Source organism: Gobio gobio (genome assembly GCF_949357685.1).
Source record: "Gobio gobio genome assembly, chromosome: 19".
NCBI lineage: Eukaryota > Metazoa > Chordata > Actinopteri > Cypriniformes > Gobionidae > Gobio > Gobio gobio.
Window position 1 is genome coordinate 17,481,285 of NC_137112.1, and position 27,850 is coordinate 17,509,134.

The window sequence follows — 27,850 nt, forward strand, 5'->3', positions numbered from 1 at the left end:
TGTTTTCCATTATTCGTTATTCGTTTTGAAGCCACTATCCGTGCCTTTCCATTTAAGGTTTTCGGACACATCCCTATTTGATATTATTGCCACGTGATCTTCGTAGTGTGTGCAGTGCAATGATGAATTCAGCCAATCACAGGAAAAAACTCTTAATCACTTGTGTGAATTTATGAGAATTTTTTTTTTTTTTCGATGTTGAATGGGCACCTCGTCAGCGTTGTGTTGTACAAAAAGAATGGTATCTACGATAATATTAGTCTCTCTGTTTATCCTGAGGTTCACTGTAGTCAGCCGGATCCGGGCCGTATACAGATCCTAGACTCGTGGACCTAGACATGACCGCAACACCTAGACACGACCAAAACACATCCCTGAAGTGTCAGCAGAGATTGCGTCAACTAGACTCTCCCCCATGAAGGCCTCATCCCCCGAGATCCCATTTCGTCTAAACATCTCTGACGCACAAAATTAAAACTTGACAAAAGATTAAGTAAAACTTTTTTTTTTACTACTCAAGCATGTTAATTGCACTTTAATTGAAATATTGACTAAGCAAATACAGTTTGTTTGCATTAACATCATTATCATTATTATCAACAAACAGCAAAAGCTCTCTTGCTTTTGTTGATGTAACTAGCAAATAGATGGTCACTATGCATTTGCATGTACAGTTAACATACAGCACATAAAGTCTTAGAGGTTTTGAATCCTATCCTTGACCTAATCACAAGCTGGACTCTTCATCCTTTAGCCAAGGTGTCCCTGGAAGAAACCCATAAATACCCAGCGATACTGTCTTCTACTGTATGATTCATTCTGCAGATATTGCAAGTCCATGCCAATCCTTTGACATTAACATAAAGGAGATGTTGCTGATGCTCTACAGGTAAATATAACCCACTCTAGGCTGGAATATAATGATTGATCAGAAGATAATTAATTCATGTCACAAATTAACTCTTGATGCATAATTCAAAAATCATAATTTTAGCATATAAGTCAGGAATGTCCAGTAATGTCCATTTTCCCATGTTGTCATTTTGGTCTTCCAGAAGTGCTCTTTGACATCAGCCTGTTAAGTGAAAAAGAGTAAGATATAGAATTTACACAAATACACAAGAACAGAAGTTTGTAACAGAAGTTTATTTTTGATCTGTAGTTTATAAATTAACCTGTTAGGCAGACATGGTGAGGTTCACAGCTTCAAACCCCACAAGTTCGATTGGTGAGGGAATTGCCTTTTTGTAGAAAGTTCGCTAGAGAGGACAAAGTAATAATATTTGTTCAGCCTACAGAAGCAGAAAGGCAATAAGACATATTTTCAATCGAAAAGACATATGAGAATATATGAAATGTGTTCATATGACAACAACCTCTGGAATTTTCACTCTCATGTCAAAGGACTCTGGTGAGGGTGCTACAACAGTGACAGCAGCCTGGCGTTCTGGATTTTTCTCATATTTCTGGTAGAAACCCATAATATAAGATATGCCAGGCACATACTCTTGAATTCTGAGGGAAATTCATGTGAAAATAAAAAGATAACATAAGCCCTGAGATTTGAAATCATATAATAAATTGTGCTTTGGTATTTCAGGAAATTTACCTTTGACCAATCATTGTGAACACTGAGGGCAGAGTTCCCCACTTAATCTTGGTGTATATGGAAGGTTTAGACTCTGGCTGGCACGCTGAGGACACTCTCATAGATACATCATATGTCTGACACTCTGCACCCCATCTGAGATGGGCCTAAAAACACAGGACAAAAATCAGTGAGGCAGTATGGAAACCAATGAGAATAAGTTGCACCAGAAAAAAAAGTACTTTACCTTTGCTGATGAATGACTCTTATCTACGTTTGCATTGGCACACATTTTCCAGTTTGCTTGTTCACCAACTTCGGAGACTATCATTTCAATGTCATCTCTTTGAGCAGTTGGCAGATAAAATGCTACACCTTCATAGCCCAGCGGTTTTGCTGGCGGACTTAGGCCAAGTGCTTTTACTGTGACTACAGGCTCTGGAGTGGAATCAAGATCCTACAGTATGAAGAGAATGGCAGAGCTTAAATAAGTTGACAGTTACTCTCTAGATATCCTGTTCTTACAGTCACATTACATTACTCTCGCACAGCAATATCACCGCTGCTCATTTTTTTCTACTAAAAATAAGGAGCTCATCTAGATACTTTGGAATCACTCAAATTTAAATTAATTTACCAGGAGTTTTAAAACATAAATCTCTGGGTGGACTGAATGAAAGGTGTAATGAATGTGCTGCATGACACTTTATATCATGCAGCACATTTACAGTATGTGTAGTTGTAATCAAGCTAGTCTTCATCTGTCTCCCAAATATACACAACACAATCCATCATTGAAATTTCCTCCTTTTTTAAATATCTACATTTGAATCAATGACACAACAAATGTTTCTATTGCACCTTATATGCAGGGAAGGAACTGGATAGATTGTGTTCTCCACAGGAGGTGATCTCATCTCTTGTGTCCTAAATAGAGGGAGCATGTAAAACAAAATGGCCACAAATATATTCCGAGTTCACTACTGGGAATGATTCAGCCACTATAACTGATAAAGAGTTATGGCTGAGTTATTGTACCTTGAATACTCTGCGGCTGAGATCCATCATTTCACTGACTCCTGGAGGGTGTTTTCTGCCCGCTGTGACCTGAATCTGAATCTTTTCAATGGGGTTTGCACCCTTTGCTTTGGAAAAAGAAACATGTTATTGATAGGAATGCTTAAATATAATTTTTGGATTGTATCAATAATTAATTCAAGGTTCTGATACCTGGTTCTAGTTTAAATGAAAAGCGAGTATGTCCCAGCAAGTAATACAGAGGATATTCATGAAGGTAGTGTGATCGTTTGGTTTCTGCCTCAATACAGATTGCAGTTCCATAAATCTTGGCCTCAGCACATTGCCTGAATTTAACCTCAGAGTTCTCAGTCTGCCGCAGAAAAAAACAGCTGTTTAGATTGTAGGATGTGCCAAACATCTCCATTTTGTTCTAGTGTTGTAAAGGTTGCTGTACCTGTTCATCCCTTGAAGTGGGTAAAATTCTTCTGGCCAATGGCAAACCCTGCTTGGAGTCCTCTGTCTCAGGCATCATGGGGGTACTTTTGGATAAGGATGGTTCCTCAATGTTTCTCAAAACAGCAAACACATTAGAACTATTTGAAGAAAGGTAAGAACTCATTAGGATATTTGGTGGCACTTTATTGCATCACAATGGTGCGGTAGAAATGTTGGAAAACTTACTTGACTGAAATGAACTCAGAGACTGTTTTCCTCGGAGTAAAGTTCATTTCATACTTTTGCTCTTTCACATTTATCTTCAAGTCAAATGCCCAAGGCAGGTCAATTACCATCTTACTCTTTATCTCAACACCACACTGGAAAAGATCTGTGTTGATTCCATGGAAGACAAAATGATCCTTTGTCACTCTGTAGACAGAAGGAAAGTTAGCTTTCAGCAGAGAAACCATAAATAATAAAGAAATAGTTCACCCACAAATGAAAATTATACATGTGAATTTAACAACTTATTTTTATGGTGGATTTATGGTTAAACAATTTAAATTTTTGGATTAACTCTTTCTTTAACATGCTCTGTGATCTAGGTGAAACAGACATAATGTTTAAAATCATGCGCACTGACATTGAAACTGTAGTTATATCAGTAGTCTAATAAATGGCATTTAATTTTAACTTGAGCGGATTGTCTCATGAAGTATGTGTATTACCCTGGTTCCCAGAGAAGGGAACGAAATTCTTCATCAGTTTCTGGCGCTATGAGGATGCATTCTCACGGAACCCGGTGTCTGAGACACATGTCACTCCACGCCAATACCATTGGCCAATACAGTGCGATGACATCTGAGCGTTTAAATAGGACATCTGCAAACAAGTCATCAGATTCAAATTGTCTGAAGGAAGATGCACAAGCATGCCTGAAGCATGGCAATGCGATGGAGCGTTTATTCCTTTCTCAGGAAACTGGAATTATACTTAATTCAGTAGCTGATGATATGGGGACATTAATACCCACTGTGCCATGCTAACCAATGAGGCTAGACTGATCAGGTCTGAAACAGGAAATCTAGATGAACGTCTAGATGAACGATTCCTGTCAGGTCAGCTCTGGTGAGCCTTCCTTTTCTCCTGGATCTCTACACTGAAGTGTCAGGTTAGTGGAAGAACCCATATTCAACCTACATAGTTCCCTCTAGTTTGAGTTATGCAAATATGGAAGGGATGTGCAAGCAGGAATATGGAACGATGTATCGGGTTGAAGATAATTTAACCATCCATTTATCTCTCCACATGGTCATCCTTGCCAGAATAAATAGAGGCTGGTAAGTAAAGCATATGTGGCAGCAGGTCTGGCTGGTGGAGCCCATGGCGGTGCAGGTTTACAAATCCAACCTGGACCAGGGTGAGGGATTGTCCCTCGAGGCAGTCGTGGAGCTGTTCATGGCCACAGATTAGCACTCTATGCCACAAAGTAAGCAGGCTGTTCTATTGGCTACTTGATGGTGATGACGGAGGCATCTGTTACGCTCCCATATCCCTGCCTACACAGCCCCTCCACATTGGCAGGACTCAAACTAGTGGGAACTATGTTGGCTGAATAGGGGTTCTTTCATGAACATGACACCTCAGTGTGCAGATCCGGGAGAAAAAGAAGCTCCTAGACAAACAGCACAATATCAAAAATGGTCTGCTTCCTGAAGAGAATTAAGTTGATGACGTGTTTGCATGCACCTTATTTATACACTTGGGCGCTTATTTATACACTTGGGTGACATCATTGCACTGTCGGCCATAGGTATTGGCATAAAGTTGTACCCCAGACACCAGGTTCCACGAGGACTCGTCCCTATAGCATCAACAACTGACACTGAGTTGAGTTCCTTCAAAAGGGAGCTATTGATTGAAATTGATACATCCACACTACTGGGTGTCAGTGTCCAAGTTCAAGATGACTGTTACATCAGCCTGCCTGACATAAACCAAAAACTACTGAGTGTACCTTTAAATAATCATAGCTGAAAACATTTTATTATTACCCAGCATAGCCATCTGTCTGCAGGGAAATATCTGAGCTTAGCAGCTCACCCAGATGTTCCTTGGGAGGAGGATTAATTTCAGCTTTAGCTGTAGACATGGAATATGTTGTTATTTTGTATTTAGCGCCATATTTTCCAGCATTAAAATAAGTGTTATGGGAAACTGACAATAAATGGTAGAAAAAAGAAAGAAAGGAAAAAATATTACCTTTCATTGTAACACCATTTACTATGGAAAAATATTTGCTGATTTCAACTGGGAGACCCAAACAAGTTGGCTGTATGAATCGAGCTTCATACACTAGGTGTGGCTTGGTCCAGTGCCAGGATGTCCCTTTTTGAACATCCAGAATTTTTTCCCAAACTTTACTCTCCTTCCCTGCAGAAGGACTAAATGACTGAGGAGCATAAAATAAAGCTTAATGTTTCGATTAAATTGACACAAATAAAGAATCAACAATAAACAAGTCTCTATCTCCTGTTAAGGCAGATGGTGGAATACCTTTATGATGCTCTGAATGGATTCTCCTCTTACATCCATTAAAAAGGCCTCCTGTCCAAACAAGCGTGCATATGCTGTCAGTAGAGGTCTGTCTTTCGGTAGGTTCTGCCAGTCAGAGAGCTTTTAAAGATCAGAGCATAACCATTAACTTTATGACATACGTTGTACATTTAATAAATCCTGAGACTGAAGATGCTCACAATTTTCATTATAGTGGCAAAACCTGTGAGTTGAGTGATTTTTCCTGCAAACAGATCCTTGATTGCATCTGCATGGACACCAAGCTGGAAACATATTACATATAAAAACATGGTATACATCAAATTCAACTGAACATTATAGCATTGTTTGATTACCTCAATAAATTGCAATATTCTCCCAATGAAATGGATTTTTCCCTTTAGCATAAGCTTTGAAGGTATGAGACGTTCATTTTGCAGCATATAAACATCAGTGGATGTCCCAAATAAAAAGTCATCTGAGGAAACAAGAAACAGCATCAGACCATCCCCAGCACCACTAAAACGCCATACTACAAAGCTAACAATTGAGGAGATGTAAACCAACCATGGAACCAGTCAAAATGCATGCTCTTGCTGTAGCGATAACTCAGGTGGCCAAGTTTGCGGGTAAGAATCTTCATGGCAATATTACAGGCAGTAGATCTTTTTAAAAGAAGTAAATAGGAATGAGGACTATTCATATGCTCTGAAAAGAGATGAGGAGAACACAGCAGACAATTTAGCATGCTTACAGATTTTGATTATCAGGGGTGCGGGACTTGGCAATGCCCCTGAGCAGAGAGTAGGAGAAGCTGGCAACCTGCAGGTCAGTCTCCTCTAAGAGAACTTCAGTTATTACTGAGACCAGAGCTATGGATGGCTTGGTCTCTAGAAGCACCATGCAGGCCAGCATGCGGATTTCAGCAGGAAGAGTTTTCTGTACAAATAGGTCCAAGACAATATCCTGTACCTGCAAGCATACAATAAGTAGAGAGATGGTCTGCATCTGCTGAAAGTAGTACATGTTAGTGGAGACCTCTGTGATTTTAAGTGTACACGAGGGTCCATTGGGCGTGATAAATTGAGTAGATTCCATCAACACCCCCCATAGCTTGCACAGTCGTATGCCTCTTTGTGGGTTCAAATTTTTCTTGGTAACATTAGGCAGTTTTTAGATTTAAATGTTGAATGTTGGTTATCACGTTTGCTAACCTGTGTATAAATAACTACTATCTGCTCCTTCTGGTTTACACTGATTTTCTTCTTCACTTGTTTTTGGGTCCGGAGATGCAGTACTATTTCAGAAGATCTGTAACAGCGGCCTTACCATATAATAGTCAAAACATGGATTGCCGGAAAAAAACTCATCAATGGCGGTAAAGCATTTTATCATAAATAATATAAAATCTTTTTAAAAGCTAAGAGTTTAGCTATGTGAGGTTGGATTGGGACCATCTGTGGGCAGCCATTTTCAGGTATGCCCCTGATCTATATGCTAAAAGGTCCTTACCAAAATATATTTAATTGAAAATCATCACAGCAATTGAAATTATGGATTAATGAACATAAATCAAGCACTAGACGTCAAGACATAGCTTCTCCAGTAACTAGACATTTCAATGAGCAGGGGCATAATATTAAACAATTGGGATGTATAGGGATAGAGGAAGTCTTAGGATTACATAGAGGAGGGGATATAAATAAAGAATTATTGAAACGAGAAGCATTTTGGATTTATAAATTGAAATCACTGGCTCCTAACAGCACGAATGAGGAATTACATTTTTCTGTCTTAAATTAATGAAATGTAGGGATGATTGGATTAATACATGAATTTTACAAATGTTATAAAATTAGTGTGTGACATCATTGCACTGTCGGCCAAAGGTATTGGCATCGTGTGTTGGAAGCAGGCGGTGAGTAAAACTGCTTCAGATGTCTTCGTGTTGTTAGCTATCGACTCGTTCATTCAAATGCGCAACTATTCCATTGTTTTTCTATGTAAACACGCACTAGTCTGACGTGCAAAACCGCTTGCAACTGCTAACATTAAATTGCATACAATAGTCCATAAACCAAATTATGTCCTCATAAACCACGAGTAAACACTCACAAATTTTGCAAAACTCGCTCATGACAAGCCTCTAAACAAGTAAGTTATATAAGTGATAGTTACAGTTCATACCATTGAGACATCCTGTTGTAGTCATCGTTGCTGCTTCTCCTGTTCAATTTCAGCCTCTAGATCTGATTCTGGATCATATATGTATGGCTAAATCTGATTGTTCTCCAAGGTTTATTTAGAATAAAGTATTTTTTCTAAGTTTAAGGATGTCACAGGTTTCAGATGCTGATACGCACCCGATATACCTCCAGCCGCTGTTTTTTTTTCCGGAAAGACTCAGTACAGCCTATCTTTCTTTTATAAATATAATAAAACGAAATACTTTTCGGAGATATGAAGGATGCAGTACTGCTCTATAGGCACCCAAGATAGACATGAGATGGACTGAAAATGAGTGTCCCCCCCCCCCCCCCTTTAACAATGTTAACATAATGAACCTTATTGTAAAGTGTTACCAAATATTCTAATTGTGAAGATCAATGTTGTTTAGTGACAATGTATTTCTGATGACTGCAATCATTAGCTCTCTCACTGTTATGCAGTTGATGTGGTTACCTGGATTGATTTATAAGGATTTTGGTCTCACTTAATATTAGGTGTCTTTAACTACTATCTATTAACATTTAAATTAACATTTAATACAATGGACTAATTATGTGAATTCATGTTTTTACCTTGTACTTCATTACATACATATTAAGTAATCATGTACTTATTATAATAATTAATTGTTGTAATTACAGTTATAATTTCACTGTTGACCCTTCCCTTCCATTTGAACCCACCCTAAAACCCATACCACCAAACTTGACCATAAACCTATCCATATCCCACCTCAATTGCAGCACAAGTTTTTTTTTAAATTTCATAGTAGTTAAAGACACCTAATATAAAGTGTGACAAATATTTAATTTGTCAAATTGTTTATTTTTTTTAATGTGGGATCCTCTGTTGTTGCATTTAGTGTAAAAATATGTCTTGTGTTTCATCTAAATTATTGGTGAATGTGATCAATATTGTTAAACATATAATGAATGTGGATAATTGTTGATGAGCATATTTAATTGAAGTTGGCATTAAGTGATTTGGAAAAGTGTAACCCTCTATGGAACTAATTAAGAAATCACATAAATTACATTTATCCCTTGGGATCTACATTTAAGACTAAAATAATTTTCCAAAATTATTTTTCAAAATATGACCTCAAATACTCACATGTGAAAATGCCAAAAACTTGACACAAATTTAGATGTAATTTCACTGCCTGGAAAGTAGTGAAACAATGTATCTATTGTTCCCTTTCAGTTGGTCACGTTCGACGTACGTTGGAACTGACCGACAAATTGGGATCTGTCTTCAGAGACCAATCTACTTTGAGTGTATTAGAAACGAGCTAATCCGTATTGGCATGCGGTCCACACGCCGCCCCGCACCGCGGGTATAAATACGGAAGTGGAATACCGCATATTGCTTTCAACTTCGGAGCCGAACGGTTTAAGAAAAGCTTTTTTCTACGTGTCTCTACGAGAAGCTGCTCTTACCTGGTGCTGGTGCTGGTGTGACGGCGCAGTTCAGCGAGTGGCCGCTCCAACACAACACTGTTTCCTGTGTCGGTTCGCTGGGCATCCCCCTGCGTCCGCCTCCGCCCCTGCTAAACCCAAGCAGCAGCCTCCACCCGAGAAGCAGGGCGCCGGACGCAAGGGTGCAGCCCAGCCCGCTCAGGGTCCTGCGAAGTCGGCCGGTAAACTGAAGGGTAAGCAGCCCTGAGACGGGCAGCCCAGGGACGGAAGGACCTGATCAGAGGGAGATGGTGTCCGCACCCCTCCCCCACCCCGGAGGAGGACCGGGGGGCCAACATCTTTTCCACCAAAAAAATCTTTGCCGCTGGCTCTATGGAGTTCAGCGGTACCCACATTGTCAAAAAAAGAGCAGTTTCCTTTGTCCCTGGGCCCAAAGAGGCTCAAGCCGGCTGTGTGTGACGCCCCCGGGCCTTGCCACTCCTGGCAAGGAGCGGCAAGTGCCAGGTCTCAGTTACCCCGTACTGTCGCCAAACTTTCAGCCCGTGGTCAGACCCTTCGTTTCTACGGACGGGAGTGCCCTTAGAACAAGTGTCCAGGCATGCTGTGGTCTTCACTGATGCCTCATCCATGGGCTGGGGGGCCACGTACAACGGGCATGCAGTCTCGGGTCTGTGGACAGGGCCCCAGCTGCATTGGCATATCAATTGCCTAGAGCTTCTGGCGGTACGTCTTACCCTGGCCCGGCTCAAGAAGCCGCTTCAGGGCAAACACGTACTGGTCCGTACGGACAGCACTGCTACTATTGTGTACATCAACCGACAGGGTGGTCTACGCTCCCGTTGCATGCTCCGCTCGCCCGCCATCTGCTCCTGTGGAGTCAGAAGCATCTGAGGTCGCTTTGGGCCATTCACATCCCTGGTGTGCTGAACCAGACAGCCGACAAGCTCTCTCGTCAGTCCACGCGTCCAGCTGATATGGGACCTTTTCGGAGCCGCGTAGGTAGACCTGTTCGCCTCTCCGGACTCGACCCATTGCCAGTTGTACTAATCTCTGACCGAGGGCACCCTCGGCACGGATGCACTGGCGCACAGCTGGCCCCGGGACCTACGCAAATATGCGTTTCCCCCAGTGAGCCTTCTAGCACAGACTCTGTGCAAGGTCAGGGAGGACGAGGAGCAGGTCTTGCTAGTTGCGCCCTACTGGCCCAATCGGACCTGGTTCTCCGAACTTGCACTCCTCTTGACAGCCCCTCCCTGGCTGATTCCCCTGAGGAAGGACCTTCTTTCTCAGGGACGGGGCACCCTATGGCACCCGCGTCCAGACCTCTGGAAACTCCATGTCTGGTCCCTGGACGGGACACGGAGGTTCTAGGTGACCTGCCAAAAGCAGTGGTAGACACCATCACTTCGGCTAGAGCCCCCTCTACGAGGCGCCTCTATGCTCTGAAGTGGAACCTGTTCGTTGAGTGGTGTTCTTCCCGCCACGAAGACCCCCGAAGGTGTTCGATTAACGTTGTGCTTTCCTTGCTGCAGGATGGACTGGAGCGAAGGCTGTCTCCCTCGACACTCAAAGTGTACGTTGCAGCAATAGCTGCGTATCACGATGCAGTACGTGGTAAGTCCATTGGGAAGCACGACTTAATCGTCAGGTTCCTTAGAGGTGCGAGGAGACTAAAACCTACTCGTTCATCCTCGGTACCCTCTTGCGAATCGTGTCGAATCGTGCCTAGAATTAGGACCGACTGATTCTCACTTCATCCTGAGACCCGGCCCGGATACGTGCCCAAGGTTCCTACCACTCCCTTCCGGGACCAGGTAGTGAACCTGCAAGCGCTGCCCTCGGAGGAAGCAGACCCAGCCCTGGCTTTGTTGTGTCCCGCCCGCGCTCTTCGCGCTTACATCGACCGGACTCAAAGCTTTAGGACCTCAGAGCAGCTCTTCGTCTGTTACGGAGGCCAGCAGAAGGGAAAGGCTGTCTCCAAGCAGAGGTTAGCCCACTGGATAGTGGATGCTATCATCTTAGCGTACCAATCGCAAGATGTGCCTTGCCCGTTCTTCCCGAGACGGGCACACTTTCCCAGCATTATCCAATAGTCACACTGAGTGGGTCTTGCAGAAATCAGCAGTGTCGGACCTTCCCTGCTTCAGCCCTGACTCCTGCTCCAGCTGGGAGCACTCCAGTAAGCTCAAGCAGGGCGCTGGAAGGGCCAGCATCTCTGGCGTGTTGGTAGGGATCCCAATTCGTTGGGCAGTTCCGACGTACGCCGAATGTGAGCGACTGAAAGGGACCAGCTTGGTTACGTTTGTAACCCTTGTTCCCTGAAGGAGGGAACGGAGACGAACGTCCCGTCGCCAGGTGCTGTGCTGTGCTTCCGCTGAAGGGCCGAGTCACTTCTTCGGCTCCTCAGTTGGAAAAAGCAATATGCAGTATTCCACTTCCGTATTTATACCCGTGTTGCGGGGCGGAGCGTGGACCGCATGCCAATACGGATTGGCTCGTTTCTAATACACTCAGACTAAGACAGATCCCAATTAGTTCTGACGTACGTCTCCGTTCCCTCCTTCAGGGAACAAGTGTTACATACGTAACCGAGACGTTTCTTTCTTGGAATTCCTAAGCAATGAATGAAGCACAAGTGAAAACCAACAAGACTCTTCTTTTTCATTGTAGCCCACACTTTCCACAAGTAACTCGATTTTGACCTATTTAGTCATATTTTTTGGAGCATTTGCTTGTCAGAGAAGTGAAGCCAATTGCATTTAGTTTATAGCTTGACTAGAGCCGTTGGAATCAATAAAGTTGCAGTTTTTGCCTTATCTCTGACCATTTATTCACCTAATCTCCTCCAAATATATCATTCTGTGCAGAATTCAAACGGACCCTATATTCTTGTATGCAGCGACTCGTGCATATGATCCGCTCTGTGCTATCATGACTCTGGACCGGAGCAGATTGTGTGCATGGTGGTGGGAAAGGAAACCAGACTTTGTTTGCCCCAATGGAAAGCATATTTACACTGCCTGAATCATTCCCTATTCCATATATAGTGCACTTTGTGCCCTTCACCATGTAGAAAATAAAAAATGATCCTTTAGATGTTGTTGTTTTTTAACCACTGCCAAGCACGCTTCTGTCTCATCACTCATAAATGCCAAGATCATTGGAGTATTAAAATGCTGGTTGTCTGTCTACAAGTTTCTTCCATCTCCGCCCATGATCTCTGGAGCTCAACCAGAGTGACTACTGGGTTATTGGTCATCTCTCTTACCTAAAATTAATATTAAAGAGGTGTGTGAACTCGCAAGTTTGGTGTCAGTTCACCTCCCTGTTTGCCGGAGTGATGAGATACTTAGCAGACTGTCATCACTCAATACCTGGCTGTCTAAGTGGTTGTCAAACTCACTAAAACGAAGCTGTCTCATGTCACAGAAGTCAGATAAATCCCAACACATAGATACTCTTTCACCAAGATATCACCATATAGAGACTGTGTCTGTCCCCGGAAATAGTAAATACAAAGAACTCCCAAACCCATTTAAGGGGTGGCATTAAAAACAGATATAATACAGATGAAAAGATGTTAAAGCTTGGGTTGCTGAATATTTGATCCCTTTTTTTAAAAGCATATATTGTTAATTATATGCTTACAGATCATAACTTAGATGTGCTGTGTTTTGACAGAAACCTGGCTAAAATTACATTACATTACATGAATTACACAAAAGACGATTACAATACTTTAAATGAGTCTAACCTCAAGGTTACTGTTATAAACACAAGCTGCGTCTGAAAGGCAAAGGTTGCTGTAATTTATAGTAATATCTTCATGATTACTCAGAAGTCTGGCTGAATTAACAAGATGTTTCTAAACAGCACAGCAGTAATTACTTTATGAACTTCTTTACTTGCAAGATTGATAATATTAGAGATAAAATTATAACCATGCAACTGTCTATTTAACCAAGGATTTCCAGTCCGGATTTAGGCCGTATCATAGTACTGAGACTGCTCTTATTAGAGTTACAATGATTTGCTCTTATAATCTGATCGGGGTTGTATCTCTCTATTAGTGTTATTGGATCTTAGTGCTGCATTTTATACTGTTGACCACAACATTCTTTTGAATAGACATCATAGAAAATGATGTAGTTGGCATTAGTGGATATGCATTGGCATGGTTTGAATCATACTTATCTGACCATTATCAGTTTGTAGCAGTAAATAAAGAGGTGTCATATCGATCACAAGTTCAGTATGGAGTACCGCAAGGCTCAGTACTAGGACAGTTGCTCTTCACCCTGTACATGCTACCCTTGGGAGATATCTAGAGGAAGCATGGCGTTAGTTTTCACTATTACGCTGATGATACTCAGCTCTTTATCTCTTTGCACCCAAACAAAACTTATCAATTCACAAAATTAAAGGAATACATAGCTGATATAAAAAATGGGATTACTAGTATTTTCCCACTACTTAATTCTAAAAAAAAAAAAAAAAAAAAAACAGGGATTTCTAATTATTGGACCAAAAACCTCAGAATGTAATAACCTACTATACAATCAAACTCTTAATGACTGCTCTGTCAAGTCGTTGTCGTCAGTTAGGGCCTGACTGGATGTGCTCTTTGATTCCACTCTTCCATCTCAAAAATATATCTAAATTACAACATATGCTCTCAATGACAAATGCGGAAAAGTTAGTTAATGCATTCATGACCTCAAGGCTAGATTATTGTATGCTCAACTGGGTGGCTGCCCTGCACGCTTATTAAACAAACTCCTGCTGGTCCAAAATGCAGTAGCCAGAGTTCTTACTAGAACAAGGAAGTATGACAATATTAGCTCGGTTCTGTCAACACTGCATTGGCTCCCTAACCCGTGTTCAGGGAGGCCTGGTAGGGCCTACTAGCTGATAGAAAGTCTTCTGCTACGAATACAGTCACAGTTGGGAACCATATCACACCAACACCTATATTGGGGCTGCCCACAGGAGGCCTTTCAAGGCTAGCTACCTGGTTGCAGCTGCTTTGTATGTCCCACAAACATCGGGACTCTCTTCCAATGAGGCCTGCAAAAGCCTGCTACTTGTCAGCGTGTCTACAGCCCAAACTGCTAGGCCAACCGCCTGAAGCAAGCTGGCCTAAAAAGCCCTTTTTGGGGCTGGCCATCATGGAGGCCTGCTGAGGCCTACTACATGATAGTGCAGCCTTCACTGGCAGAAAAGCTGTTTACCTGACCTGGTACCTAACTACATTGCCAATGGCAGTGTACTCAGCAAATAAACCCTTTAAGCAAGGGGAGTACAACTTACACCATCCTACCTCAATGGAGGTCCCGGATCAGGGCCCTACCATCTGCACTCGTGAGCGTCAGCTCATGGCAATGCTCTGGCTTCAAAGGAGTGTACTTTGAAAACCCAGCACAAAGTGAAGGTTAGAAATTCCAACTCGACCCAAGCCATTGTGGTGTGAAGCAGAATGATACAGAGCTGAGAATGGAATACTCAGAAATGCCCTGCTTTAATAGGGAAGTACTAATCCACATGACCTTGAGATTTTACAGGGTGACAGAAATGCAATCTGCCTTTCTTAAAAAAACACTGAAGGTCTAACCCTAGGACGCTATCAAGTTCTGCCTCTGCACCAGCCTGCATTACTCTTATCACCTCAGAATATAGAAAGTGGGGTGGGCCTTGGCCGGACAACTCTTACCATGAGAGGAGACTGTCATTAGGGATGCTAGAAGCCTACATTCACATAGTGAAAGGCCAGAGGCAGAAATGCTTTAGCAGAACGCCTCCACTATATCTAGTATAGATTCAACCAGTGAATTCACAAAAGGAAAGCCAACCCAAACTCATATACGAAGCCCATATAAATGGTGCTTCTACTCTATCGTTCTAGCCACCTAGCAGGGGAACTTCAGGGCCCTAATAATCCTTCCTTTTACTTTCTTTTGTGAAACCCAAACTCCTCTAACTCGCCACAGGGAACAGAGGTCTGGCGCGAAATGCATTTTCATGTTTATTTTTTATTTTAGAAAAAGGAGACTCAATTGCGGCGTGCTGAATGAAGACTCACCAACTCTCAGAATTAAGTCTATCACCCATACAGGCCTGCAAGGAGCACACTCACTAACCAAGCCAAGACGGGCCATCAGAATATCGCTTCCACTCATCATGGGCCCAGCCCCAGGCCTGATGTAAGAAGCGAATTAGTTTTTTTTTGTTCACCCTCGTGGGAGTAGATCCATCACCAACGCTGATTGCATTTGTGATGGATCACCTCCCTCAAATCATTCTTCTTCCTGGAGTCCCGCCTCCTTTGCGTCCTACTCCTCCAAGGAGGGGGCACATGAGCGACCTCCCATATGCCTGGACGCGGACCGAGATCTCCACGGTATGCAAGTTTTAAATGCTGCCGAATGTGCCTTCGCCTCCCTGAACTTTCCCACCACCGCCTCAATGGAGGTACCGAAAAGTTCAGAGGGCGAAACTAGTGAATCGAGGAGAAAACCCTTTTCTTTCTCCTTGATATCAGCCATGTTAAGCCACAGCTGTCTCTCTGGGGCCAGATCTGTGGTGCAGTGCAGTTCAACTACCGCATCAGGGGACAAACCTGGGGACAAATCAGGGGACAAATCTCCCTTATTGAGATCCTTCAGCAAGTCTGCTTGGTATGCTTGCAACACCGCCATGGTGTGCAAGGCACCACCAGCCTGACCTGTTGCCATTTATGCCCTGCCATTTAAGCGAGATGTTGTTTTGAGAGGCTTAGATGGCAGGGTTGGAGCTTTCATTGTCGATGCCTGCCCAGATGCGAGATATTTCGCAAATGTCTTGTCAATCTGTGGCATCGGCACATACCCATATTCCCCTATCCCCTCGACATCAGCGAAGTTAGCCCGCTGATATCGGTGAATACAGGCTGAATATTGGGTCTTCCATGCCTTCTCGATCTCAGTATGCAGATCGGGGAGGAATGGAAGGCTCACCGGAGCTGGAGGATTATGGCTGGAGAGAAATCGATCGTCAAGCCTACCGTGAGCGATCTCTCCCATAACGCGCTGCCATGGCAGCTGCAGACTGCGCGCAGCGTGTTCCATAATCTCCAGCAGCTCTGCATACATGGGACAGGGTGGCTGAGAGGACTACACCCTGTCTCAAGACGACTGGCAAGCTCCATCTGGGAGCCCCATAATGCGCTTCGCCACTCTGCCTCGGCATGAGCGGGACCCGAACCATCAGTTCCAGATGCTCAACCCTCCTACCTCGAGAAGAGAGCCAGACGAGAGTGGAGCGTTCTCAAGGGAAAACACTCACAATTCGCTCCATCAAGAACTGCCTGTGCGTTCTCTTCCACTAGGCAGTAAACGCACAGCTCGTGTGTGTCCTACGGTGTCAAATAACTTGGAAACGGGTTGGCACACTTCTGAAAGAACTTGGCCTTCTCTGTGCACTTCATACTTTTGTTACCTCTTCGAGTAGTGCTTCAAACATTACAGTCCCTGAAGATGAAAAAGGTGAATGTCATGTTTACAAGGCGCCCTTTTATACTTCAGGGTCGCTAAAACGATGATGTTTTGGGCTGTCGCCGGTCAATAGGATTGCCGTGATTCAATAGTTGCTTCAGACACCTGTCACACTGATGCATTCCCCAAAGCATTCTAGGACACAGTGCAAGTTCCCTTCCACTGCATCAACTCTGAACTGACCTCAGTTGAACAATGACACTATTTTCTTTTTTAGAGCTACTTTATGCAGAATTTGAACTTTGTTTGCATCATTGAATCATTTTTCCCCGTTTATACCAGTAAAGCTGCTTTGAAACAATTACTTGGATAAAGCGCTATATAAATAAAGATGACTTGACTTGAGTACTTACACTGTGGGGGTCCCTGTATGCAAGCAGTCTGAATGCCTGGACTGCAGCACCCTGCACTCTGGTTGGAAGTTTTTCAGCTCCAGCTGAGTAGCCTGGAAGGAATTTTAGGAGAGTCTTGATGCTGGAGGGGTGAGCTGCATTTCCCAAGGCCTTTAGTGCAAGGACCATGTCCTCCTCCGAGTTTTTGTTTAGGCTACTTGCAGCCATATCCAGTAATGGCTGGACAACATTGTTGACAAAGGACAGGAAAAAGGTAAATATCAGAGAAACAAGTTCCACATAAAACTAACAGATTATAAAATATGATATTTGTATGAATCATTCGGCATGCAGAAGTGGGAGACCACAGTTACCTGCACCACAGTGATGGGGCAGGGATCAGTATACACACAGTATCTGTGTAGAAGAGATCCATATGCCAAAACCACAGTGTTCCACAGGAGAGGTTGGGATTTACTGAAAGGAATTGTCAGGAACTCCTGGAAAGCAAAACAGAGCATCAGAAGGCCAGTAAAAATGCCATTAATGATTGTAACATATGTATAACTAGGTCACTGACTCACCTGAGCTAATGCCACTGACACAGGCTCAGCAGACAAGTGGTTAAATGCCACTACAAGTGCCTGTCCTGCCTCATTCGCTGTAATGTCTCCTACTTTGAATCTAGTCTCAAGGAATTTGAGGATCCTCTCATCTGTTACCCCCACAACCAAGTCCAGGAACCACCTCCTGAAGACCAAAAAAGAAGATTCAGTGGGAGAAAATATTACTGCAAATCAGACTGCATAGTATTTAGATAAGTGTAGAGAAAATACCTGTGCTCATCATTTCCTGAGACCTGCTTCCATAGCTGCTCTAGATTTTCAAGTGTTGCCACACGTAGCAACTGAATTAGACCCAGAATATCCGTACTGCTAGCGCTGTCCACATGATATATGTTTGCCTGAGCCAAGCGCTTAATGAAATCTAAAATCTGTGGAGTACAGAAAAATTTAAATGTCTGTATATGTTTGGATATTTATGAGTGTATGGTCTTGGAGGTTTGCCTTTGGCGCTGGGTCATTCAAGTCGACCATCACAACAGGAATTGGTTTAAGGTCCTTCTCTGTCTTGTATATTAGATTGCCTCTGCTTTGCACCTGTCCGGTCACTATTTTGTCAACTGTGTCTGAAACTTTGAGAAGCTCAATGTCCCGTCTGCAAAAAGGAACACATCAAATGTCTTGCACAATCAGCAGTCTTGCAACGATTTGTTAGCTGGTGACTATTTACATCACTTACAATGCCAACATTTGAGAGTTTCCTCCCTTTACATTGAACGGAGAGAAATATTGGCGCTCCTGAGTAAATGCTTTAGTGATCAGACCGCCATCTTCTGTGGACTTCACTGTGTAGGTGTGTTTCACTGTGGAAACAACACTTTCACCCCTCTGTAAGTTCAAACAGCATTTGGATTAGTTCAAGGTTGAACTTTCAAACTTTTCCTTTTCAAGATTATAACTGAAATTTAACGAAACACACACCTGTTTGCTAAGTTTGTCTTCTGGGGCGAGAGCCATACCGCTGTACAAAGCAGCTGGCTGTTGACAGTTGGTGATATCAACCATTTGGTTCACTATCAACTCTTTGGCGTTGGAGTCTTCTTCAACAGTGTAACTGCTCTGACATATACCATGAATTCCCAACTAAAGACATACAAAAATCAAAGTTTTATGTTATTTTCCATTGAGCCATTCTCTTATTAATGGCTGTTTTCTTTCTATTAACATGTGAAGAGTTCAGATGCAAAAGCTGCTTAACGCCACCTCCGTCCAAAATGAGATGATATTGAGCGAATGCTCTCTGCACATAGTATAAGTTTAGCAAATACTTTCAGTTCAAATCAGCTAAATCCCAGAGTCAGCCAATTCAGAAATACTGGTTTGTTGGCAGAAACCGTTAAACACTTTCCTTTGTCAGCAAAATCCTCTAAATCCACAGAAACCAATCAGAAGATGCGAATAGAATTATATGATTTCAAGATGAATGACGGTGTGTGTATGAGCCAGCTTTCAATTGCAGAGCTGCAAGTGTTTATCATATTTTTTCCATCATTACAGTGGCAATGACAGGATTCCGCGAGTAGCAAGTAAACACAACAGTGTTCCTTGTGCTGCTATAAAACTCTGACAGAAACGGACATGGCAGCCCCTCTACTGTGTGGATCAGTTTCTTCATTGTTACATTTTGAATTCTGCTTGCATCATTTGCAATGTTTCCAGTTGCATCTTTAGTGATTTTCCAACTGTTTATGTCTTGTTGTCCAAAGGGGTGGATTTAGAGGTTTTTGCAACAAAAAAAAAAAATTAAAACCCACTCACGGACTTTGCTGGTTTTGCAGCAAAAGACAGAAGTTTTGTGTCTTTTTAACCTGGAACTGCAGACTCCTTCTTTATGTATACAGACGTGATGTAATGACGCAAAGACATGCTCCCGTAGAAATCCACCAGTACTATTCAAATTATAACACATTTTTACAAGATTACCGTTGTGAATCAGGTTAAGGTAAGGAGATTGGCTGATTATGTACTTGCTCAAAATTTAATTTTGGATAATTTTTAACCCAAAAAGTTACGGAATACAGCTTTAAATACCAGTGAATTGAATAAAGATTTAAAATTAGACATAAGACAACTGACTAATAACCTTTTAATTGCCTTTAAAGGGAAATTACTGAACCTAAACATAGGAGCCTGATAAAATAATAATAATAATAATAATAATAATAATAATAATAATAATAATAATAATAATAATAATAATAATCATTTTAAAGAAAACATGTCAGGCGGACTTAGAGGTTTTTGCACATGAACTCTTGATGTAGATTTCATACTGTACCTCCAACAGTTCGTAAAAACTTTGTGTGGTTTTTACTGTGACTTGTAGAAATCCAAGGATCCCCCTCACAATATTTACAACTGTGTTTGAGACCCCAGGTGCGGTCCGAATGTCAGTAATTTGTCCTTTGGAGAATTCAAATACGATTGGCTGGCTGAACTCAGCAGATAGACGCTTAGTAAGCTTTTGGGAGGGCCTAAAGTCACTTTTCCCAGGGATACCATTCAAGTCTTCAAAGTCTACATTTGAAATCTTCAAAGCAAAATAAAATTTTATGTTTAATAACATGACATTATTAAAGTTATTATAGTAGGAAAATATTAAAATGTGATGGAATTGGAGAAATAGTGTTAATTGGAATTGGAGAATAGTACCTGAAGGACAAAGGTTTGTGGCGATTCACCAATGATTTTAAAAGTGCACCTCAGCTTCAGCGCTGACTCGACCAGGTCTGGCAGTTCCCGGCCCACTCGTACCAATCCCTCATATTTATACTCGTACGTTTTTTTAGAGTTCAAGAAAGGATCTAAAATGTTGCCCATTGAGAAACAATGAAATGGTCCTAAATAACTTGTTTTTAACTGTATTATTGACATATACATCACATATAATAATACATATAACATTATAGTAAATCTTAGAATAAAGAGGCAATCTCTGTAGGTTTATGAATGATGTACATTATTGTGTTTACATACCATAATTGACAGTCTCACTGGCTAATGGAGGGGAAAGAAAAACATTACTATTCTCTTTTAACCATTAAAAGTACATGTTATCTGGTAAAATTATCATTTATAAATAATATTTAAGCAAGAATTATTTTGACCACACTCTGCATGCAGTTGAATCTGGCTTAACTCTTTTCTGTTTTTTATGTACTCACCAGCCATGGCTACCAGGAGACAGAGATACAACTGCCACATGATTAAGTCCAGATGTGGTATCAGTCACTTGGACATCACCTTATATAGCAGGGAGCTGTCTTTCCCTCCTACTCCCTTATCTGATGCAGTTAGTGAGGTAAAGCGACCCTGTGGCATCACATTTGTCCTGTATTCACACTCTCTCTCTCTCTCTCTCTCTCTCTCTCTCTCTCTCTCTCTCTCTCTCTCTCTATATATATATATATATATATATATATATATATATATACACGCACACACACACACACACACACACACACACACACACACACACACACACACACACACACACACACACACACACACACACACACACACACACACACACACACACACACACACACACACACACACACATTTTTTATGTAAGAATGTAAAAAAGCATTACAAATGTAAAGAATATACAATGTAAAATAAAAATTTTACATCTTATGCCTGGTCAACAATGATTTTGTGTAATTGAATCCAAAATAAAACATAGAAATGGTTCATCATAGTGTGCACATATGTATGTTAAGTACATTGCTACATATAACCTAGAATTTAATATAAAATGTTATGTAATGGAAAATTATTCAGTAAATGCTAGTCTATGAGAATGAAACACTGGTTTGTGTTGTAGAAATAATTTGAGTAAACAGACCTAGGGGACAAAGGTGTGAGACAGGTCAGTGTGATCACAGGCAGTGTCATCACAACCTGTTAGGAGAGCATGTGACCTGCTAAACAAATAACAAGAACAGGAACATATCATCACCAAATATTAATTTAAACATTGGTGGCCTGTGGGTTTTAAAACAGAGAAGGCACACAAAATTTTAACGGTCAGATCCCCTCCCAAGGTTTGCCTAACAGCTTTAAAATGGCTTTTTTGGTCACTTTTAGACAGAAAATTAAAGAAAATAACTCATACAGCATGACAATATAAATATAATTTATCTCACCTCGCCTATAAAAAAAGCAAAAATCCATCCTTCTGCCATTTGAAGCTGATTGCTGTAGTCTTAAGTGATCGGGTCTAACTTCAGTTGTATTTTGTAGCTGTTATTCAATTGGTAGTGTAGCACAGCCATCTGCTTGTAATAGTTGGGAAAGTTGTAAAAGTTGGGATTTTCTGTTTTAGCATTTAAGGGGTTAATGCAGAGAGTTCAGTAAGTTCCGTATGAGAAAATATAAGTGATGCAATCTGAATTAAAGTAGAAATGAAGCAATCAGTCAAGTTTACATTATTTAGTAAAGGGATTTCCACTTTGATAATTAATTATATAACAAACACGATTAATGTAACCATTTTAAAGAAAAAAGGATGTTTCGTTAAAGCTTTTGGAGCAAAGGCACCGTCATCTTGCAATACCACAGCGCGTGACGTCACGGAGATGGTTTGCTCCATTGGCCAGTGAAGTAATATAAGCATTTCTTTAATTTTTTAACACACGCTTGTTTTGAAATGGAGGAAGACGAACTTGAAAAGGCTGTTGAGCCCATAATAAGTCAAATTGCTAATGCATCTCTTAAAAATGTCCGAGTTAACAGCAGGTAAGCTAATTGTATTCGCAGGTGAACATAAAATATGTGACATAGCACTACTGGTGAACGAGCCAGTGTAATGCAAATATGTCTGAAAGGTCTGATGTAGCAATAAGATGCCACATGAACGATATTGTATGATGCGTTATTTGTTTACATCATGCTGCACCGAAAACAATCTGTTTGGTATACCATGATCAAAACTTTGTGATGTAGGCAGTTTGGTGTTGGATATTCATCCAAATTATAACAGGATGTTCCAGTGTTTCCGCTCGATGGCATCTTTAAGAGCAGTGTTAATTTTGACAGCAAATTTTGATTTAGTTTTAGTCATAGTCTTTTGACTAAAATGCCATTTTAGTTTTAGTCATATTTTAGTCACCTGAATTGTTTTTAGTTTTAGTCTAGTTTTAGTCGACTAAATATCATAAGATTTTAGAAAACTAAATCTACAGTAGATTCAGTCTCCTAAAATCTAATGAGTTTAGTTAAATTGTTATATATTAAGCATTTAAGCATTACATAACTGACTGTCACTTGAACTGACATTTTGACATCATTTTGTTTTTTTACATTAAAAATACAAGAAAGAGAGCACAATTCACTTTTTTGTTTGTTTTTTAAAAACATCTATATAGTTTTTATAACTTTGTATTTCTGTTTTAGTTAGTAGGCCATATCAGGCTAAGCTAAAGCTTCAAATAAGTTTGTTTATTTATTTTTTTTTTATTTCAGTTAACATTTATTTCAAGTAATGAAGATTTCTTTTAAATGGTTTTAGTTAACTATTATAACCCTGATACTTTATTGAATATGTGTCAAATACTGTTCTTTCCTCCTGACTATGAATTAAATGGGAATTAAATGAAATACAGTTTATTGTGTAAGCAAAAACGAATATATAATGCATGGCTTTTAATTATAAACTAGCTCGAAATAAACATTGAGTCTTATTTTGAAACGTCTGCGCCTTACTATATTGCAGTTGCAGGAGCTCATTCAAATTCAGGAGATAAAATATGCATTGTTACAACCGTCTAAAACATATTACTATATAAACATCGTAAAGTAAACATTGTCATTATTCATCAGCATTAGTTCATAAACACTTGCCTGGCATAAATGTGCCCTATTCATTGATTGAGCCGCTCTGAAGCGCTGTATTGGGGATGAGCCTGTAGAACAGCACTGTGTTCCCTTTCGAGGGAACTCGCACTGCGTCGGAACGACACTTTTGGGAACGCCCTCAGCATTGCGCGTCTGAAGCATGAATGAAACTAAGACCGATCTTGATTTATGCTACGTCATGACATAGTATGTGACAGCATACCCGGAAGTATAAAGGTGACGCCGAGTCACAACAGCGCTAGCTTTTTCGCTCTTCAGCAAATGCGCTGTGTGTTGTGTGTGAGAGAAACTGACTGTGTTTAAGTTAAATTGTCTGAAAGAGAAAGAATGACGAGTGAACAGTTTAAAAGATGTGTGCACCCCTGCCCTCGCTACAACACGGGTGGGGACACGCATTTGATGTGTGTAAACTGTTAGGGAGCGCAGCACGCTCGGTCAGCTCTCGAGGGAGCTGGCTGTGAGCACTGTGAAGCACTACCCATCAGAGTGCTGCGCTCCCGCCTGGCCGTGTTCGATGAGGCCGGCCAGGCTCGCGTTCCCCGTGATTCGGGTCCTGCGTCCGCTGAGGCGGTGCGGTGGCCCAGATAGTGGGGATCGCATTGGGAATTGCTGATGAGGTCGGGACTGCTGAGGCATTTTTCCCGGTCATCATCAGACAGTTACGATGTTCTCCCTCCCTGTGTGGAAGCCCGCGCTGCGGTTTCTTCCCCCGGGGTGGAGAACCCGATGCTTGAGATGTTTGATTCCGAGGAATTATATGTATATTATGTATATTATATTATTATATTATGTATATTATATCGAGGCATTTTAAGTAGTAAATAAAAGCTTGTCACTTCATAATACAAGACTCTATCTAAACGTTTGCTGAGACAGCACGTAGATTGCGGGTCTGCAACAAGAGTGAACACATGCGATCTGTGTACATGTGATATTGTATGGATGCGAGGCATGCAGTCAGCTCCTGAGGGTGCTGGCTGTGTTTATTGAGAAATAACTCGACGCAAACAGCCGTGCGCTTTCGGGTGTTTCAGCCTCGCGCATGTGGACTTTCATCTCGAGGGATGAAAGCCAAATATATTGTGAACGGATCGGTTGTTTGCCGAGGCAGCTTGTAGATAACGAGACCATACAATAAATATTAAAACAGTATCGCTTGATGATTATGGCTGCATTTAATTCTGAGGAATTAAATGGGATATCTGACTTTGAGAAGTTAGATATTTTTTTTCAGCCTACCATTCAGACCGTTTTTCACTTGTTGGGTGATTTGTGGCAGCATTTCATTCTGAGGAATTAAATGGGATATCTGACTTTGAGAAGTTAGATATTTTAATTCAGCCTATCATCCAAACTGTGTTTCACTGAATTATCATCTAAGATGTGGGAAATCGCTGTTTGTTCTTGCCGCCTCGTGCGTTGCGGGACACATCAGTTTCCAACGATTACTATGCAGTGTCACCACGACCTCTCCCTGCCGGTCAGCCGCTTCAGGGGGTCGAGAATGGTATTCAAAAAACACCTGAGGTCAGTCTCGAGAGACTGATTCCCTTGGTAGATTTCTTCCAGGCGTGGTAACGCCTGTTGAATGTGTCGCCATGGGTCCTGCGCACTGTAGAGAAAGGGTACAGACTGCAGTTCGGCCACAGCCCACCAAGATTCAGTGGGGCGGTCTGGACTGCAGTGGTCCCAGAGCGGGCTTGGGTAATGGAACAGGAAGTACAATCCCTGTTGGTAAAGGAGGCCATAGAACGTGTTCCTCCGCCAGACAGGGAGTCGGGGTTCTACAGCCGGTACTTTATAGTTCCCAAAAAGGACGGGGGTCTGCGCCCAATTTTAGATCTGAGGTCCTTGAACCGGTCTCTGAGGAGGTTCAGGTTCAAGATGCTCACGATTCCTATCATCGTGAATTAAATTCGGTCCGAGGACTGGTTTGTCACGATAGATCTAAAGGACGCATACTTCCATATTTCCATCAGTCCTACGTACAGGAAGTTCCTGAGGTTCGCTTTCGGGGGCGAAGCGTTCCAATATCGTGTTCTTCTGTTCGGCCTAGCTCTTTCCCCTCGCACATTCACCAAGTGCATGGATGCAGTTCTGGCTCCTCTGAGACTCCAGGGTATCCGTGTGCTGAACTATATCGATGACTGGCTCAGTTGCGAGAGATGGCAGTTCGGCATTGAGATGTCATCCATGGCCATATTCAAAGCTTGGGGTTGAGACTCAACATGAAAAAGAGCGCCCTCCCAGAGGACCATGTTCCTGGGGGTAGTATGGGACTCGACGACGATGCGGGCACAAATGTCTCCCGCACGCTTGGAGTCTATACGGGCGATGGTCTCCAGCATGAAGCTAGGCCGCAACATCACTGTTAAGCAGTTTCAAAGACTGCTGGGGCTCATGGCAGCTGCGTGCCAGTTTTGGGAGCGTCATGTCGCCGGAAATCCATTTTGACAGACGCCTCCCTCCCTGGTTGGGGCGCGGTCATGGACGGCCGCTTTACCCAGGGTCTGTGGCAGGACCATCATCATTCAGGGCATATAAATTGCCTGGAGATGTTGGCTGTGTTCAGGGCTCTGAGGAGCTTCCTCACAGATCTCAGGAGTTATCACGTTCTGGTGCACTCCGACAACATGTCAGTGGTCACGTACCTGAACCATCAGGGGGGTCTGAGGTCTCGCCCTCTGTGCAGACTGGCGCATCAGATCCTCCTGTGGTCCCAGGGGAAACGGTCGTCTCTCAGAGCGATGTACGTCCCCGGGGACCAGAACCAGGGAGCAGACATCCTGTCGAGGCAGGGGCTGAGGCCCGGGGAGTGGAGACTTCACCCAGAGGTGGTGAAGTCCATATGCGAGAGGTTCGGCCCAGTGGAAGTGGACCTATTTGCGTCTCGAGAGACGTCCCACATTCCTCTGTGGTTTTCTCTCAGGCATCCAGCCCCGCTGGGGTTGGATGCCATGGTGCAGACGTGGCCGAGGCTGCGTCTGTATACATTTCCCCTGATAGCTCTGCTCCCGGGAGTCCTGGAGCGGGTCTGGCAGGACGGGGTCAGTCTACTCCTAGTAGCCCCGTATTGGCCAGCCCGAGTGTGGTTCTCAGACATCATGGCACTGCTGGCAGGTCCTCAATGGCAGATTGAGGAGGGACCTGCTGTCTCAGGCAGGGGGCACAATACTTCACCCCCAGCCAGAGCTGTGGAAGCTTTGGGTCTGGCTCCTTAGGGGGCTCAGTACTTAGAGGCTGGCCTGTCGGCAGGTGTAGTGGAGACCATACTCAGTTCCAGGGCTCCTTCCACGAGAAGGTTGTACGGCTTAAAGTGGAACGTGTTTTCCACTTGGTGCAGGGAGCGTGAGGTGAACCCAGTTAACTGCCCAGTGGCTTCAGTGCTGGAGCTCCTCCAAGATTGCTTCTCTGCAGGGCTTACCCCGTCCACGCTTAAGGTGTACGTGGCTGCCATTGCGGCTTTCCACGCTCCTATAAGTGATGGGCCTTTGGGGAGGCACCCTTTGGTCGTACGTTTCCTTAGTGGTACTTGGAGGATGAGGCCTGCGACTCGCTCCAGAGTTCCAACTTGGGATCTGGCGGTGGTTCTCGAGGGATTGGCTTCGGCCCCCTTCGAACCACTTGAGTCTGCGACAGATCGAGTTCTGTCGCTAAAGGTGGCGCTGCTCCTGGCTATCACTTCTCTGAGGAGAGTGGGGGACCTTCAGGCCATGGCGATTATGCCGACTTGCCTGGAGTTTGCCCCTGGCAGAGTTTAAGCCATCCTTCATCCTAGGCCGGGCTAGGTGCCAAAGGTGCCATCTAATGTGGCACGGCCCACGGTTCTGCAGGCGTTCATCCTCCACCTCATGTGTCGGCTGAATAGGGGAGACTTAATTTGCTCTGCCTGGTCAGAGCTCTGCAAGTTTATCTGCGAAAGTCTTCGCAGTGGAGAAGATCGGACCAACTGTTAGTGTGCTTCGGGTCTCCTAAGAAGGGGCTTCCCGCGTCCAAGCAGATGGTCAGTAATTAGATCGTTCAGGCGATTGCCTGGGCCTATCAGGTGCACGATTTGCCTTCACCTTTGGCCTTGAGGGTGCATTTCACCAGGGGCATGGCCTCTTCTCGGGCCCTTCATATGGGGAGATTTCTTGAGGCAGCCGGCTGGGCTACCCCACACACATTTATCAGGTTCTATAGTCTGCATCTCCCTGCGACGCCAGGCGCTAGGGTGCTCTTGTCCTAAGTGTGCCTGGGCTCCAGCTTCACACTAGGG

General features: G+C 42.9%; 1 protein-coding gene across 1 annotated transcript; it reads right to left on the reverse strand.

Moving 5' to 3' along the window:
* Positions 1–1,178: 1,178 nt before the first annotated feature.
* vtg3 (vitellogenin 3, phosvitinless) lies at positions 1,179–20,553 on the reverse strand (the record flags this gene model as incomplete). The annotated part of the gene is made up of 25 exons (XM_079845333.1): positions 1,179–1,259; positions 1,377–1,515; positions 1,610–1,755; positions 1,836–2,045; positions 2,450–2,515; positions 2,627–2,733; positions 2,819–2,978; positions 3,063–3,201; positions 3,290–3,475; positions 5,101–5,188; positions 5,309–5,498; positions 5,603–5,722; positions 5,803–5,886; positions 5,959–6,080; positions 6,170–6,267; positions 6,357–6,574; positions 17,132–17,350; positions 17,485–17,610; positions 17,695–17,860; positions 17,947–18,104; positions 18,178–18,328; positions 18,413–18,561; positions 18,655–18,816; positions 20,012–20,263; positions 20,386–20,553. The coding sequence occupies 25 exons, from the start codon at positions 20,551–20,553 to the stop codon at positions 1,179–1,181; spliced, it is 3,705 nt and encodes a 1,234-aa protein (XP_079701459.1).
* Between the last annotated feature and the right edge of the window lie 7,297 nt (positions 20,554–27,850).